The sequence below is a fragment of the Ciconia boyciana genome, chromosome 2, assembly GCF_034638445.1.
Source record: "Ciconia boyciana chromosome 2, ASM3463844v1, whole genome shotgun sequence".
Classification (NCBI taxonomy): Eukaryota; Metazoa; Chordata; class Aves; order Ciconiiformes; family Ciconiidae; genus Ciconia; species Ciconia boyciana.
The window spans coordinates 55,904,157-55,917,080 of NC_132935.1; the positions used below are offsets into that span (position 1 = coordinate 55,904,157).

Sequence of the window (12,924 nt, forward strand, 5' to 3'; positions counted from 1 at the left end):
CAATTTCTGTACCGAGCTCCTCTTTTTCACATGCAACACTTCTGTCCTTCTGTTGTTTTCTGAAACAACATGAAAGATAACAGTGATTTTGCTGTCAAGTTCAAGGACAGGTCGAAGTATTACTTTCAACCTTCACGTACAAATTGCACCAGTTCACTCAGCCTGCCTTAGCTTAGTCTATACATTTGTCTACCTGGAAAAACAATGTTTCTATGAGATATACTCAAATGAAGAGGGAGAAAAAAAGCCCTTCTCTCTCGCCTTCAGATTTCACAACACTTTTTTTTATCTTACTTTCTGACTTTGCTGAAGGTGCAAAAGCAAATCTCACATAAGCAGCTTACTTGTTTGTGGCAGAACTCAGAGGACATGCACAGGGCTGGCAGTCCTCAGAAGTTCCTTGGGATGGACTTCCATAGAAGCCAGGCAAACACTGATCACAGAAAGGTCCTGTGGTGTTGTGTTGACAAGCCTGTGAGACATGGAAAAAATCCTTTCATATTTACTCTTGATGGTTTTCCAGCCCCTGAGGGATCCCTGCAGGAGTCTGCTGCAGTATAACATCGAAGGAGACAGCCATGAAGAACAGAGTAGAACTTTGAAAATAAGTGGGTTTCTTTCCAAGTTGTAACAACAAATCCTAATTGTTTCTTTCCTACATTTTAGAATACACTTTACACCATGAAACCAGCCACGTTACTTATACACAAACTTAAACATATTTTGCATATTGCACGCATTGGCAGTAACAAACTTCTTATATATTTCTCACTGGTGTCTAGCCATTTTATTTCTGTGACCTTTAAATTTCAGAAGAGATCTGAGAGCTAAATTCTCTCTTCAGAAGGTAATGTGTAATTTCCACTGATGTCAGTCATGGAAGATGCACATATATCCAAAAACAGATATTCACCCAAATCACTGCTTAATTTTTTCCCTTCAGGAAAAGTTTTATTGTCACCTGCAGCAAGCAAAGTTAAGATTTTTATCAGCCAGTATATGGTGACATTTTTATTTTAGTTCTGATTATTCACCACTTGAAATGATAAACTGAAACAAACCCTTTATTGGAGAACACGTTAATGGAGCCACCTGAACATATTCTGAGGTAAACAATGAAAAGCAAGAAAAATAAACACTTGGTACCCATAGCTTGAAATTTACATACACTGGAAACTTGTCTCCCACACCTAAAATTATCTCCTAATTCCTAAATAGATGCTTAAAACACAAACACTTTGAAGGAGGACTTACAAAGCAAACACCATGAATATCACACTCAGTTGAATGCCCATTGCATTTGCAGGGTTGACAAATACCTCCAAAGAGTATTCCATCCACACGATAGTACCCAGGGAGACAAGACTGAAAAGAAACAAGGGGAAAAAAGCAGTAGCATTATGTGTGTTAAGGGTACACATCAAAACATTTTCAAAGAGCCCACTTCCGACCACCCACCATCTGACTCATTCACATTGTGGTAACTGAATGCTCTTTCAACTCTATTGATGTCACTGCAGCCTTTTCTGGTGGTTGTTTTTTACTTGCACTGGATAAAGGGGATAAGAATTAACTGCACAAAACTTTGATTCAGCCCTTTGTCCCCTGGAGGCATATAAGTTAAGTTTTGTGCAGTTGAATATGTGAAGTTCTTTATTATGGGACAATAAAAAGCAGATGTTCTACCTCCTCTGCAGAATCATTAACGATGCTATGGCACAAGGCTTCATACTGAAATTATTTGTCAAAATAATTCCTGCTATTCTGCAGATGGTGCTCTGCCTCCCTAATCTTCTATTCACAGATATATAAGACACCACCTTGCGTGACACATTTGACCCTTGTGGCATCTTCCAAAGGCCAGCATTCCTCCCTGCTAAGATTACTTATTTCCTCCATAAATCTAATGACATAAAACAGAAATAAACTATATACGATTCAGATCCAGGAAAAGTGCTATTAATGAGTCAGGTAAGCTCAAAACAGCTTCACAGAGCTTTTACAGCTCATCCCTCTGCAGAACACTGATGTTCTAAAGTGTATCATCATCTTTTAGTGCCACAAAAGAGAATTCAAGAAATAAATTTAAAATCCCATTTAGTGTATCTGAAAGAAAATACCTACAGCATTGTGTACAGTATAGTAGACAGCATTTCACCACAGAACATACACTTTTATGGCAGTATAATTAAAGGCAGCCTGCCTTTAAAACCTAGATCCTTTCAGATAGGAGATAATTTTGCATACATAAAACACTGTAAGAGGTTACCTCACAGGATACTCCTGTGTAACCTTGAGGACATTCACAGAATTCCACATCTGGTGCTGAAGAAAGATCTATAACATTTGCACTTGCAGTATCCAGAGTCACAGAGTCCAGCCTAGGATCAAGCATGAAAACATCACATCATTTGTTTCCTCAAACTTGATTTTGAACAGGATAGTTTGCTTCTAGGGGAGTAACACTGCTGAGTGCTGCTCCCTGAGAGTGACAGCTGAGGAACAGGCACAAATCTCTGCTGTAAAAAGACTATGATCATAGTCTTATCACTGCATTTGCAGTTCTGGGAGTAGACATGCCCTCCTCCTGTTATCATTATTGTTACTACCATTCTCCTGTCTTCTCCTGTGGAGAGGTTTAAACAAAACCTTCCCCCTCTATCATGGTATTAGAAGTATATTGGTATCCTTTATTCCTGTACATCTTGGAGAACAGGTAAAACAGAGATCTGTAAGGACTGATGCAGATACTGCTAATGCTGACATGAGACTATGGAATGATCAGTTAATCCACTCCAACCCCATTTTCCTATTAAGCACTCCCTTAGAGATGAGCATCAGTAACATCTACAAACAGACATTAAAAGAAATTACAGCCAACAACATTACTGGCAGGTTTTCAATAGTCAGTGATGGATTAACTTGCCACATACCAAGATAAGCATACTGTTGAGAGTTTCGGAGGTATTTCCCTCTAACAAAGCTGCCATTGTAATAAGGCTTTTATGCAGTATTCCTTTAAAGCAGAAAACAATGTTTCTGCTATCAAATATCTTTAAAACCACCAAATGCCCTTTTCCACACATTCCACGTGAATGTATTTGGGGGACAAGACCGTTCTTAAGAAAAATTTTTTTTTCCTCCCTAGGAATTATTAACGTAAAACTTTAGGAATACTGCCACTATAAATAGTGTTTCATATGCACAAAAATAATAGAAGTATACAGATTAACTTGAATATTTTCTCTCCCTCACCTGTACACAGCTTTTTTGGCAATGTTGTAGTTGGCCCTGATCAGAAGATGGGTCATGTTTACGAGAACAGTCATCAACCTTTCCCGGTCTATAGCTTTTTTTGTATTGAAGTCTATGAAATTCTCCGATACAAATCTCACTGCATTAGAGTACTCCTCATATGGCTGTAATGACAAGCCCGCTGCTCTTGTACTCAAAATCTGGCCATTACCCTGAAATTGAAAGTCAGAGAAAACATTTTCCATATTTGCATGCAAATTTTATTTAGCAATTACATTTAGTGTCAGATTTACATCCAGATAACACAGAAAAGAGGCAATCAAACTAGATTTCTTGCACTAGAAAAAAAAGTAAGTAAAAGGTCTGCATTTTCCATGGCTTCAGGAAGACTACGATCCCATTCTCTTTTGGTTCAGAGACTTCAGAGATATTTGATTTTCTTTTGGAAAAAGAATTAAATTAAATTTCAAAAATCAAACTCCTCTACAAAACAGAATCTCTTTTCTCCTTTGTTCTATTGCTAAGTACGTCTTACAAAATAACGCTTTTTTGGAGGTGCCTGGATTCAAGATAGAGCCTCACTTTTTAACTGCAACATAAATCTAGAAGAAGTAAGCAATCAGCAAGAACACTCATCTATTTCATAAATATAAGTTCTTCCAGCTTATTGTAGTTTCTTTTGTAAACAGAGCTTTGTACTTCTGGTAATGAACACCTCACCTGTTTACACAAAGCTTAAAATTTAAGTATTTATCATTTAAAACTAGCATTGTATACCTACAATTTCAGAGAAATGGATCAGAAAATCAGAGAAATGAGTAGTAACAAAATCTTGGTAGTGACTTTTAAGAAGGGACTTAAAATTGACAAAACTACTACTACTATAGAAATATTTTATTTTCCTTTTTTTAACCCCTTCATAGATTCCTAATAATGTGTGAATAGTAACAAGCTGGAAAAAAAGTCCACCTGAATTATGACATCCACACTAGATACTATATCGCTGTCCACACTCTCCATTGGAATGTCATAAGATACCGTATACTTCAAGTCTCCACCAAAAGCTGTGAGCTGAAATAACAAAAAGCAAAGTCTTAACAACATGATAACCTCCAGCCAACACAAAGAAGTGACATGGGACAGTACAATGTCCAAATTACAGGAGTACGTGGGATTACAAATACCACTTTCCAGGGAAAATTTAACATGCCGTGTGTATCAGCACAGGGACAAGCACTGGCTTGTTGCTGTGCAGGTGGGGAAAGCTAGCTGAAGGCTCTACAGATGATTCAGATAAGTGCCCTCAAACACCTACAGGACTTTCAACAAACAGCAGAGGTTTACACTACCATCCTAGCCAAGGGGTACAGCATGTTGGAGTTAGTCACATTCCACATTCCACCTTTCAGGCTCCTTAGCCCCACAGCTGCTGCTGACTACTTCAAGGTAAGTTAAAGAGTAGTACCAACAGTCAGTCCTATATTAAATGGATGAAAGATCAGAATTTGAGTGAGCGTTGCCCTGTGCAAAAGTACTCCTTAATGTTACACTTTTGAGACTTGTGTTCGCTTACTGTGTCACCGTACTAAGCAACGGGGCTGCATGGGCAAAGAGACGGGACCAAAAATAATTAAACAAGTGAGGTTGCAAGGTCTCCTCTACTCAGCACTGGTGAGGCCACAGCTGGAGCTCTGAGTCCAGTTCTGGGCTTCCCAGTACAAGAGAGAGATGGACACCCTGGAAAGAGCCCAGCAAAGGGCCACTAAGATGATTAAGGGCCTGGAGCATCCCTCCTGTGAGGGAGGACAGAGTACCAGGACTGTCCAGCCTAGAGAAGATGCAGAGGGATCTCATAAATAGATACAAATATCTGAAGGGAGGTGCAAAGAGGACAGAGCCAGGCTCTTTTCAGTGGTGCCCAGTGACGGGACCAGAGGCAATGGGTACAAACTGAAACACAGGAGGTTCCCTCTGAACATCAGGAAACACTTTTTTATTGTGAGCGTGACCAAGCACTGGCACAGGTTGCCCAGGGAGGCTGTGCAGTCTCCATCCTTGGAGATATTCAGAAGCTCTCTGGACATGGTGCTGGGCAACTGGTTCTAGGTGGCCCTGCTTCAGCAGGGAGGTTGGGCAAGATGACCTCCAGAGGTCCCTTCCAACCTCAACTATTCTGTGATTCTGTTGCAAAAAATGGGAGACCCAGAGCTTTAGGTAGTAACCAGGTCAAAAGTTAAGGACTAATTGGTTGGAAACTAATAAACGCGAAATGGGAGATGGCCAAGAGGAAGGCTAGAGGAATTTAATGGTCCTATCTACTGTATTGGACAAGATGTGGAGGGTGTAAGCTTTGGGATAGGAGTCAAGAGTATGGGGAATGTGAGCATATAAGTTAGTAACAGTCAAGAGAAAAAAAGATTATGTTGTGTCAAAGACAGGCAGAGAAGGAAGTGGGGAGATGAATGAGCACAAAGAGCAAGAAGAAGGTACTGGGAATGTCTGGCCCGGAACACTATGATTTGAAAAGCAGAAATAGATTGAGAAGTCTGGTAATACTGTGGTTTATGTGTAATTTTTAATTACAGAAACTATATATTAGAGCAATATAGTATGATTAAAATAGAGAAACTATAAAGGAGTTTTGACTCTAGCTGAGAACTTACTTTATTTCCTAGGTATGGCTCAGGTGCTGACCAGTAATAAGTATGTTTCAGTACTTTCACAGCCTCAGTGTTGTTAATACTTATTTGACGGGGTCCATCAAATTGGCTTCGCTGAGGGTGCACACTCCTTGCATTATACAGATCAGTAACAAGCCATCCAGTCATGTCTGATATCTGCAAGAAAGAATAGTAATATTAATGGAGTCAGGCTTTGTGTCACTGAGAAAGCAGTCACTAAATTTAACCCCTCCCCAGATATTCACTCAAACCGATGGATCTGTAACACTTTCATTAATCCAGTCTGACACTCAATACATGCAAACATGCCACTTCAGACTAGGATTGTCTCTACCTCTCTATTAGACAGGAACAAAAATATAATGAGTATGATTTTCATCCTCCCAGTAAAATTAGCATTATACCTATGTAATTCCCTGAGACAGAATTACAGAACTTCAAGGGCTTTGAGGTCTATCGCCTCCATTTACAGATAGGGCTGAGCTGGAAGAAAGTTAAATCCAGAGTCCCAGAAGGGGGAGCAAGATGAGAGAACTTCGTTCTTCTCACTGAAAGTTTTATACAAGCATCTTAAAATTTCAGTCAATTTGAGGTGTTTTGCTCTCTTTTTATTGGCACACAAAACAGGGGACTGAAGTGTGACTAGCTCTGCAAAGATATGGAAGGAATTTAGTGGAAAAATAGTGTCCCCAAAGCCTCCTAACTCAAGAAGTGTCTATTCAGAAGACAGTGATATTTATAATAACTCTGTTTTCTAAGAGAGAGTATTGGAAATATTGCCAGAGGTCACTCTGGCCTTGCCCAATAGGTATGAGAGCAATGAAACAGGTTTGGGTTCATCTCTTCAATATGCAAAGAAACTTTAACAGCACAAGGTCAGAAAAAAATGCATTTTTCCAGTGCATTATCGCAGCCTCCACTTCCCAATGCTTCTGGTATTACTGCAAGCCAGTGGGGCCAAAGCCTGCACTGGGATGACACACTGACTACCTCAGAGCTGCAGAATAACACTGAAAATCCATTCCTCTGTAAGGAGACACGTGCCGGAATTTGGAGTTAACTTCGGCGCATGTCAAAGAGAAATATAGTTCATTTTGCAGCTGCCTGAGGAAAGAATATTAGGTCATGGACATAGCATATAAATACCTGACTGATGGGCCATGTTAGGCTGTCACAGACATCAGAAACCCCAAAGCAGAAACACTCTGTGCAGCCCTGAGGATTTCTTCCTTGCAAATTGTAGAATCCTGGTTTACAGAGATCACAGTTTTCACCTTCTACATTTTCCTGTCAATGGCATATAACATTTGTCTTGCATCAGCATTATTACGGTAACAAACACAGTGGATTAGACAGGATTTAGGCATAACAGCATTCAGAAGGTTATAAAATAAAACAGATTTCAGCACAGCAGGATTATTTAATAAGACTCAGAGCTTAAAACTAAAACTGATTGGAAAAATTCATCAGAATTTGCCAGTTCATCAAAATCTAAACATGCCCTGGCAAGGGCTCTATCGCAGTGAAATTTCAGCACACAGGCAGGGTTTGAAAAGCTTCTGCCAGCTTGCCAGTCTACTTCTCTCATAGCTTGAATTCATAGATTGCTCTGGAGAAAAGTTCCCATGTTTACTGAATCCAGCTAGTCTACATACAGCATAGCTCACCTTTAAGGCCAGGCTCCTGGAGCTACCACAGCCAGCTTAAAGACAACAGTTCCTCAACCATCTATTAATACTTATACCATGATCCCCACCACTGTTGCCACCTCTTCCTGGAGGAACACCACATACACTTATGCTAGCTGGCAGCTCTTCCTCCTAATATGTTCTGGCTAAGGTCCAGAAACTCCTGCTCCAAAAGTAGAGGCGCTCCACTCCTTTAGCTCCTGCTGCCTCCTTACCATGCAAATTGGGTAGTTTAGAGCTTACTGCTACATACCTCTTTCAATGTAGAATTTACAGGAAAAAAAATCAAAACCAGTGCACTCAATTTTTTTTCTTGTAAAATTTGTACAGACAATATGTAGCTATTTATTCAAAAAGTTTAGACAATTGCTGCTGACAAGCAAACAGGTAGAGAAAATATTCGGTAAATGCCCACAAAGCTGTGTAAATAGTAAATCTCCATGGGTATTTCTACACAGTAAGATACAGAACATTTCCTGCTGCCAGGGACAAGTTTCTGATCATGTCCTAGCTTCATATCAGGGCAAGACCTGGACACACATCACTCCCCCATGTCAACCTTTGGTTTCCACTATGGGAAAACTCCACTACAAAGGCAAAGAGAACTTTACAGAGCACCCCACAAAGTTCCCTGATACATACGGTTAGGACACCAGGACTGCAGGGCATACAGTGAAGCATACCTGTCATGCTATTTTGAGGAGGCCTGTATGAGCTCTGCATTGCAATTTGAAATGCAATGCCTGTGGACCAAATTCTGCTTTCAGAAGCAGTTACCAGGGTAACTTCAGCCAAAAGAATCACTCCAGATTCCAGACTTACAGCAGATTTGCTCCCATGGAGCAAATTTCAGACTTACCAGAGAGAAATCTGAGACCTTTGGTGGCAACTATCTCTTCTTCTGGACCAGTGTTTGGCATGTCAAGTTTACATAAGGCCTTTCTAAACAGGTAGGTTATGTACTTTTGTAAGCAAACTACAAACTGTTTTTGCAAACCATATGAAAAATTTATGACCCCCAGCTCTGATTCAAAGGCTGAGGATGACTGCTTTCTATTTGTTAATATCCAAACTTGGGAAAAATCTGACAAAGGGCCTCCTGAGATAATGAGATTTTAAAATCTTGGATTTTTACAGAAATAATATTTGTATTCTCTTTTCAGCTTTTTTATTTCTCAGTCTTCAGGATGCACTTGGATCACACATTTCACTTTGTCTCTGTAACATTATTAGACAGAAATTATTATTTATTTCTTAATGAAAAATAAAAATCTTACCCAACAACTAGACCTCAAGAGCTGTGTTTCACAAAAGATCAAATATTATGAAATTCAGAGTATAAAAAGGAATAGCTTGCACTACTGCATTCACGGAGACTGTACAGGCTTAGAAATCATGTCTCCTTCATTTGATATTTAGAGCACACAAATTTTCTCCTTCCTTCTTTCCACCTCTATAGGTGGGCTGCTGGCTGGTGACACTCTCAGTGACCTGGCCTAAAAATTCTGTATGTCAGGCTCATGTCCACGACAGCACTGAAAGGGGACAGTTTCTCATCCAGTTTATACCAAAATTTTCACCAGTTAGCTGCATCAACTGATATAGTGTTACTCTAGCTCAAAATCAAGCAAAATGGTTGTATCTCCTTTTTCTTATTTAAATTGGCCATTGGAGCTATTTCTTTCTTCCAGACTCTGTTTATTTATATGTTTGATATTTTGGATCAGATAAATTATGCAAAAGAACTAAGAAGTTACAGAAAAATTGTCAAACAAACCACGTTTTTTTTTGGCTCCTGTTCACTGTCATACTTGGCAACAAATACATAAACTACTAGCTAACATTTGGTTCAGAAAATTAAGTGTAACTTCTTTAAATATTGACACACAGCTTTGTAATAAAGTTCAGCAGAATCTACAGCTGCAAGATATTTCAAGGGGTTTGGATATTTACCAAAAAATAAAAGAAGGCTGCAAAACTGATCTTTTTTAAAATATTTTTTATGGTTTATATTTTGTAATCAAATAATTAAATCATAATTCATACATACATCTAATGTAATTGCTCCAATAGTTCTTTCCAAAGGCATGCTGTTTCTTCACACAAAGCAGATGTTATAAACACATCCTTTCTTTACAAGAAATCAGTGACTTTGAAGAGAAATATCAGCTCATCCCTAAAACCAAACACAGCTAGGCATACTGTCATTCTCTGTGATTCTCCCTCACACTCCCGTGTGCAGTTATTATTCGATTTTAATGTCAGTCTGGCCCATTATTATAGAAAATGGTCTATTAGTAACATACAGAACTATTCAACATAAATTATCATATTTTTCAGTACAGTGACTAGTTAGTAATTTTAAGTTCTGTGTTATCATCAGGTGTACAGTTACACCAGGTTACTTCCTATAAAAGAAGTGATCACTCCAGTTAATGAAGTAGTTTCCCTTATTAAAAAGGAGTTTACAAATCAATCCACAGATTCGATTTTAAACAAAAATGACAGCTTAATACTCACTTTGCAAAGACAAGGTTCTGTGCATGGATCTTCATTAATGCTACCAACCAGGCTGCAGTTACAACGCAGGCAGTTTGGATAGCCCCGATACCCAAATGCACAACGATCACATTTTTCTCCTGTGTAACCTTCTCTGCATTGACACTGACCTGGCCAAGTCCCTTGAAAAGCAAAAACAGAGAAACAAATAAGAACAGGGAGTAGGCTGGATTCAAGATGTCTCAGAGGGTGCAAGTAAATTAGCATTCCTTTTTTATTACACTCCATGTTATATTCCACACAGATACTTGGCATAATGTCAGTCTCACCGTCTATTTTTCACGTTTAGAGTACCAGATGCACAGAAACTGCAGCAAAATGGATTTTGTGACATCTGTAACAGCATTCATAAACAACAGTGTTAGATCTCAATCCTTCACGTCGTTTTATACAGTCAGAGCCCACCATTCCCACACAAGAATACATTCAGGGACCTGACATACCTTAAAATCCTAAAAGTATGTTATGCCTCGCCTCACCTCTCCTTCCTGAATATTGACCATTGTTTTGAAGTGGTACCTAACTGGCAGACATTCACAAGTAGCTAGTGTTCCCTCAGACTTCAATGTCCAGAAATATAGCCAGATTTGAAGTTTAGAGAAAAGGCACTTCCTGCTCCCTTACCACGCTGTGAGTCAGAATGGTGCTCATCTTTAACGCAGTCAGAACTCAGAGAGCCGAACAGGTCACAGCCACAGGGATAGCAGGGGTGATCTTCATAGGGAGAAACCTAAAAAACAAACGTTCTCTGTCAAATTCTCAAACTATTAACTGGGAAAAGTGAAGTTACATCTGTTTCTTGTCTGGGATCACTGGAACTAATCTGAATGAAGCCCAGAAAAGCTAATATGCAGTAATAGATCAAGGGACTAGTTTAATTTTAGCAAACAGAAGATCAGGGGATTGCAGCCTAGAAAAAACTTAAATGTGGGAACAAAATTTGGTCTTCAATAGCACAGACAAAGGTATAGTAACTGCTAATGGCTGGAAGCCGAAGCCCAACACGTTCAGCCTAAATAGTCATCTTTTTAAAGTCATCACAGCAATTAACCACTGTGATGGTTTGCCAAAGATTATGGAATTGTTTAAGACAAGAATGGATGCTTTTTGCAAAGATACTCTGGTTCAAAGAGGAAGGAAATGAAAGAAATCCTTGGCTCTGTGTTCAATGGGAGGACAGATTATCTATTCATGAAGATTCATTCTGACTTCACAATCTATACATCTTTGAAATATAAGGCAATGCAATTCATATGGCAAGATTTTATTTTCTTTCAGGGAAAATTTTCCTTTGAGGTGTTTCAGATGTAAAGCAAATCAGTAATGACCTCTAGATACACATTTATTGGCTATAAGCTGATTGAAGACTTTTCTTCAATGCTTCTTATAGCAAGCAAATCAGACAATCTCTGACTCCAGTTTACTTCTTTGTATGAGCTCTACCTGCTGTCTAACCATACTCCTACAGGCTCACCTTTGCTCTCTGCACCAGTTTATGCTGGATTCCTAAAGCATGGGTTTTCCAAAATACGTATGAACCTGCCAAAGCAAGACCTTCAGTATGTCTCATTATACTGAGACCTCTAACATTGCGGGAAGTTCATGTGTTTAACTCTGTTAGTCATGTCTTAAAAAATGTCTTTTATGGAGTTTAGGTCATTTTTCCAAAGAGTGACTCTTGTCAGTAAACTGGAAAGTACACAGGCTCAGGGAGCACATGTTCTACAATAATCATGTCAAGAAGAAAAATACTTGTTGCAACATCTCATGAGATAAAGACTCTGATCTTAGAACCACGTAATGGTTGAAATGGACCAATATAGGATGGTACACAATTTTAGCACTTCTGAAGACACTGAAACTTCAATACTGGCACTTTTTAGAGCTTTATCCACAGGAGAAATGGGTTTCCTATCAGAACGTCTACATTTCCACACTAGGACTTCAAGTTTCATCTTCACTCATTCTTTTCTTCTCCCACAGCTTGACCTGCCCTCCCACACAACTGGACAAGCATTTTGTTTTTCTCTGAAAGTTTTGGTGGTATGTCATCCATTAAAAAAACCCCTCTATAGCTTTTAGCTATTCTGCTACTGATAAAAATATATATATTAATTACAATGAGATGAAATACACATCATCATATCATGTTGTAATTCACCAAAACATTAGAATGGTATTTTCCAAGTCTTACTTTGTGTGGTCTAAAATATCCATCAGCACACATTTCACAGTTGATCCCAGTAGTATGTTGAGTACAGTTTAAACACACGCCACCTCCTATATACTGGCCATGAATATCCATGCTCCTTTTCTGATCTGCAATACTCTGATTGTAATAACAATCTTCTGCTTTGTTATGACAGTTGCACTCTGAGAAGGAATGGAAAAGAAATCCACTTTTTTTTATTTACATTGTATAACGGTTCCTATAATACTGACATTTTTCAAAGTGGAAAATGTAAGTAGAAGAGCATCACAATTAATCTCAAAAGTGTGCTTTTTTCTCTTTAACCATGCTATATGCTTCAGCAGTCTCGATACACTGTATTTCTTAGCAAGTAAGCACATTTCAAAACCACTGTCACCACTTTAATAGCACTGTTTTTAACAGTATTCGGTAGATCTCACTAAGACAATCCCATCAGGACTGATGTCAATAGTGATGTCTGCTATTACCAGTAGCTGTTCTTTCATTTTCTGTCCTCTGCATTACAGAAGAAAATCCACCTAATTCTTCT

General features: G+C 38.9%; 1 protein-coding gene across 1 annotated transcript in view; it reads right to left on the bottom strand.

The window, feature by feature from the left end:
* The window catches only part of LAMA1 (laminin subunit alpha 1), a 110,927-nt gene that overhangs the window by 52,168 nt on the left and 45,835 nt on the right, over positions 1–12,924 (bottom strand). Inside the window, exons 8-17 of the mRNA XM_072852705.1 lie at positions 12,378–12,556; positions 10,808–10,913; positions 10,145–10,305; positions 7,083–7,223; positions 5,919–6,092; positions 4,225–4,326; positions 3,256–3,467; positions 2,270–2,381; positions 1,255–1,365; positions 345–472 (exon numbers count right to left, since the gene is read on the bottom strand). Of these exons, the coding sequence (XP_072708806.1) occupies positions 345–472; positions 1,255–1,365; positions 2,270–2,381; positions 3,256–3,467; positions 4,225–4,326; positions 5,919–6,092; positions 7,083–7,223; positions 10,145–10,305; positions 10,808–10,913; positions 12,378–12,556 (1,426 nt within the window). The remainder of the gene's footprint in view (positions 1–344; positions 473–1,254; positions 1,366–2,269; positions 2,382–3,255; positions 3,468–4,224; positions 4,327–5,918; positions 6,093–7,082; positions 7,224–10,144; positions 10,306–10,807; positions 10,914–12,377; positions 12,557–12,924) is intronic.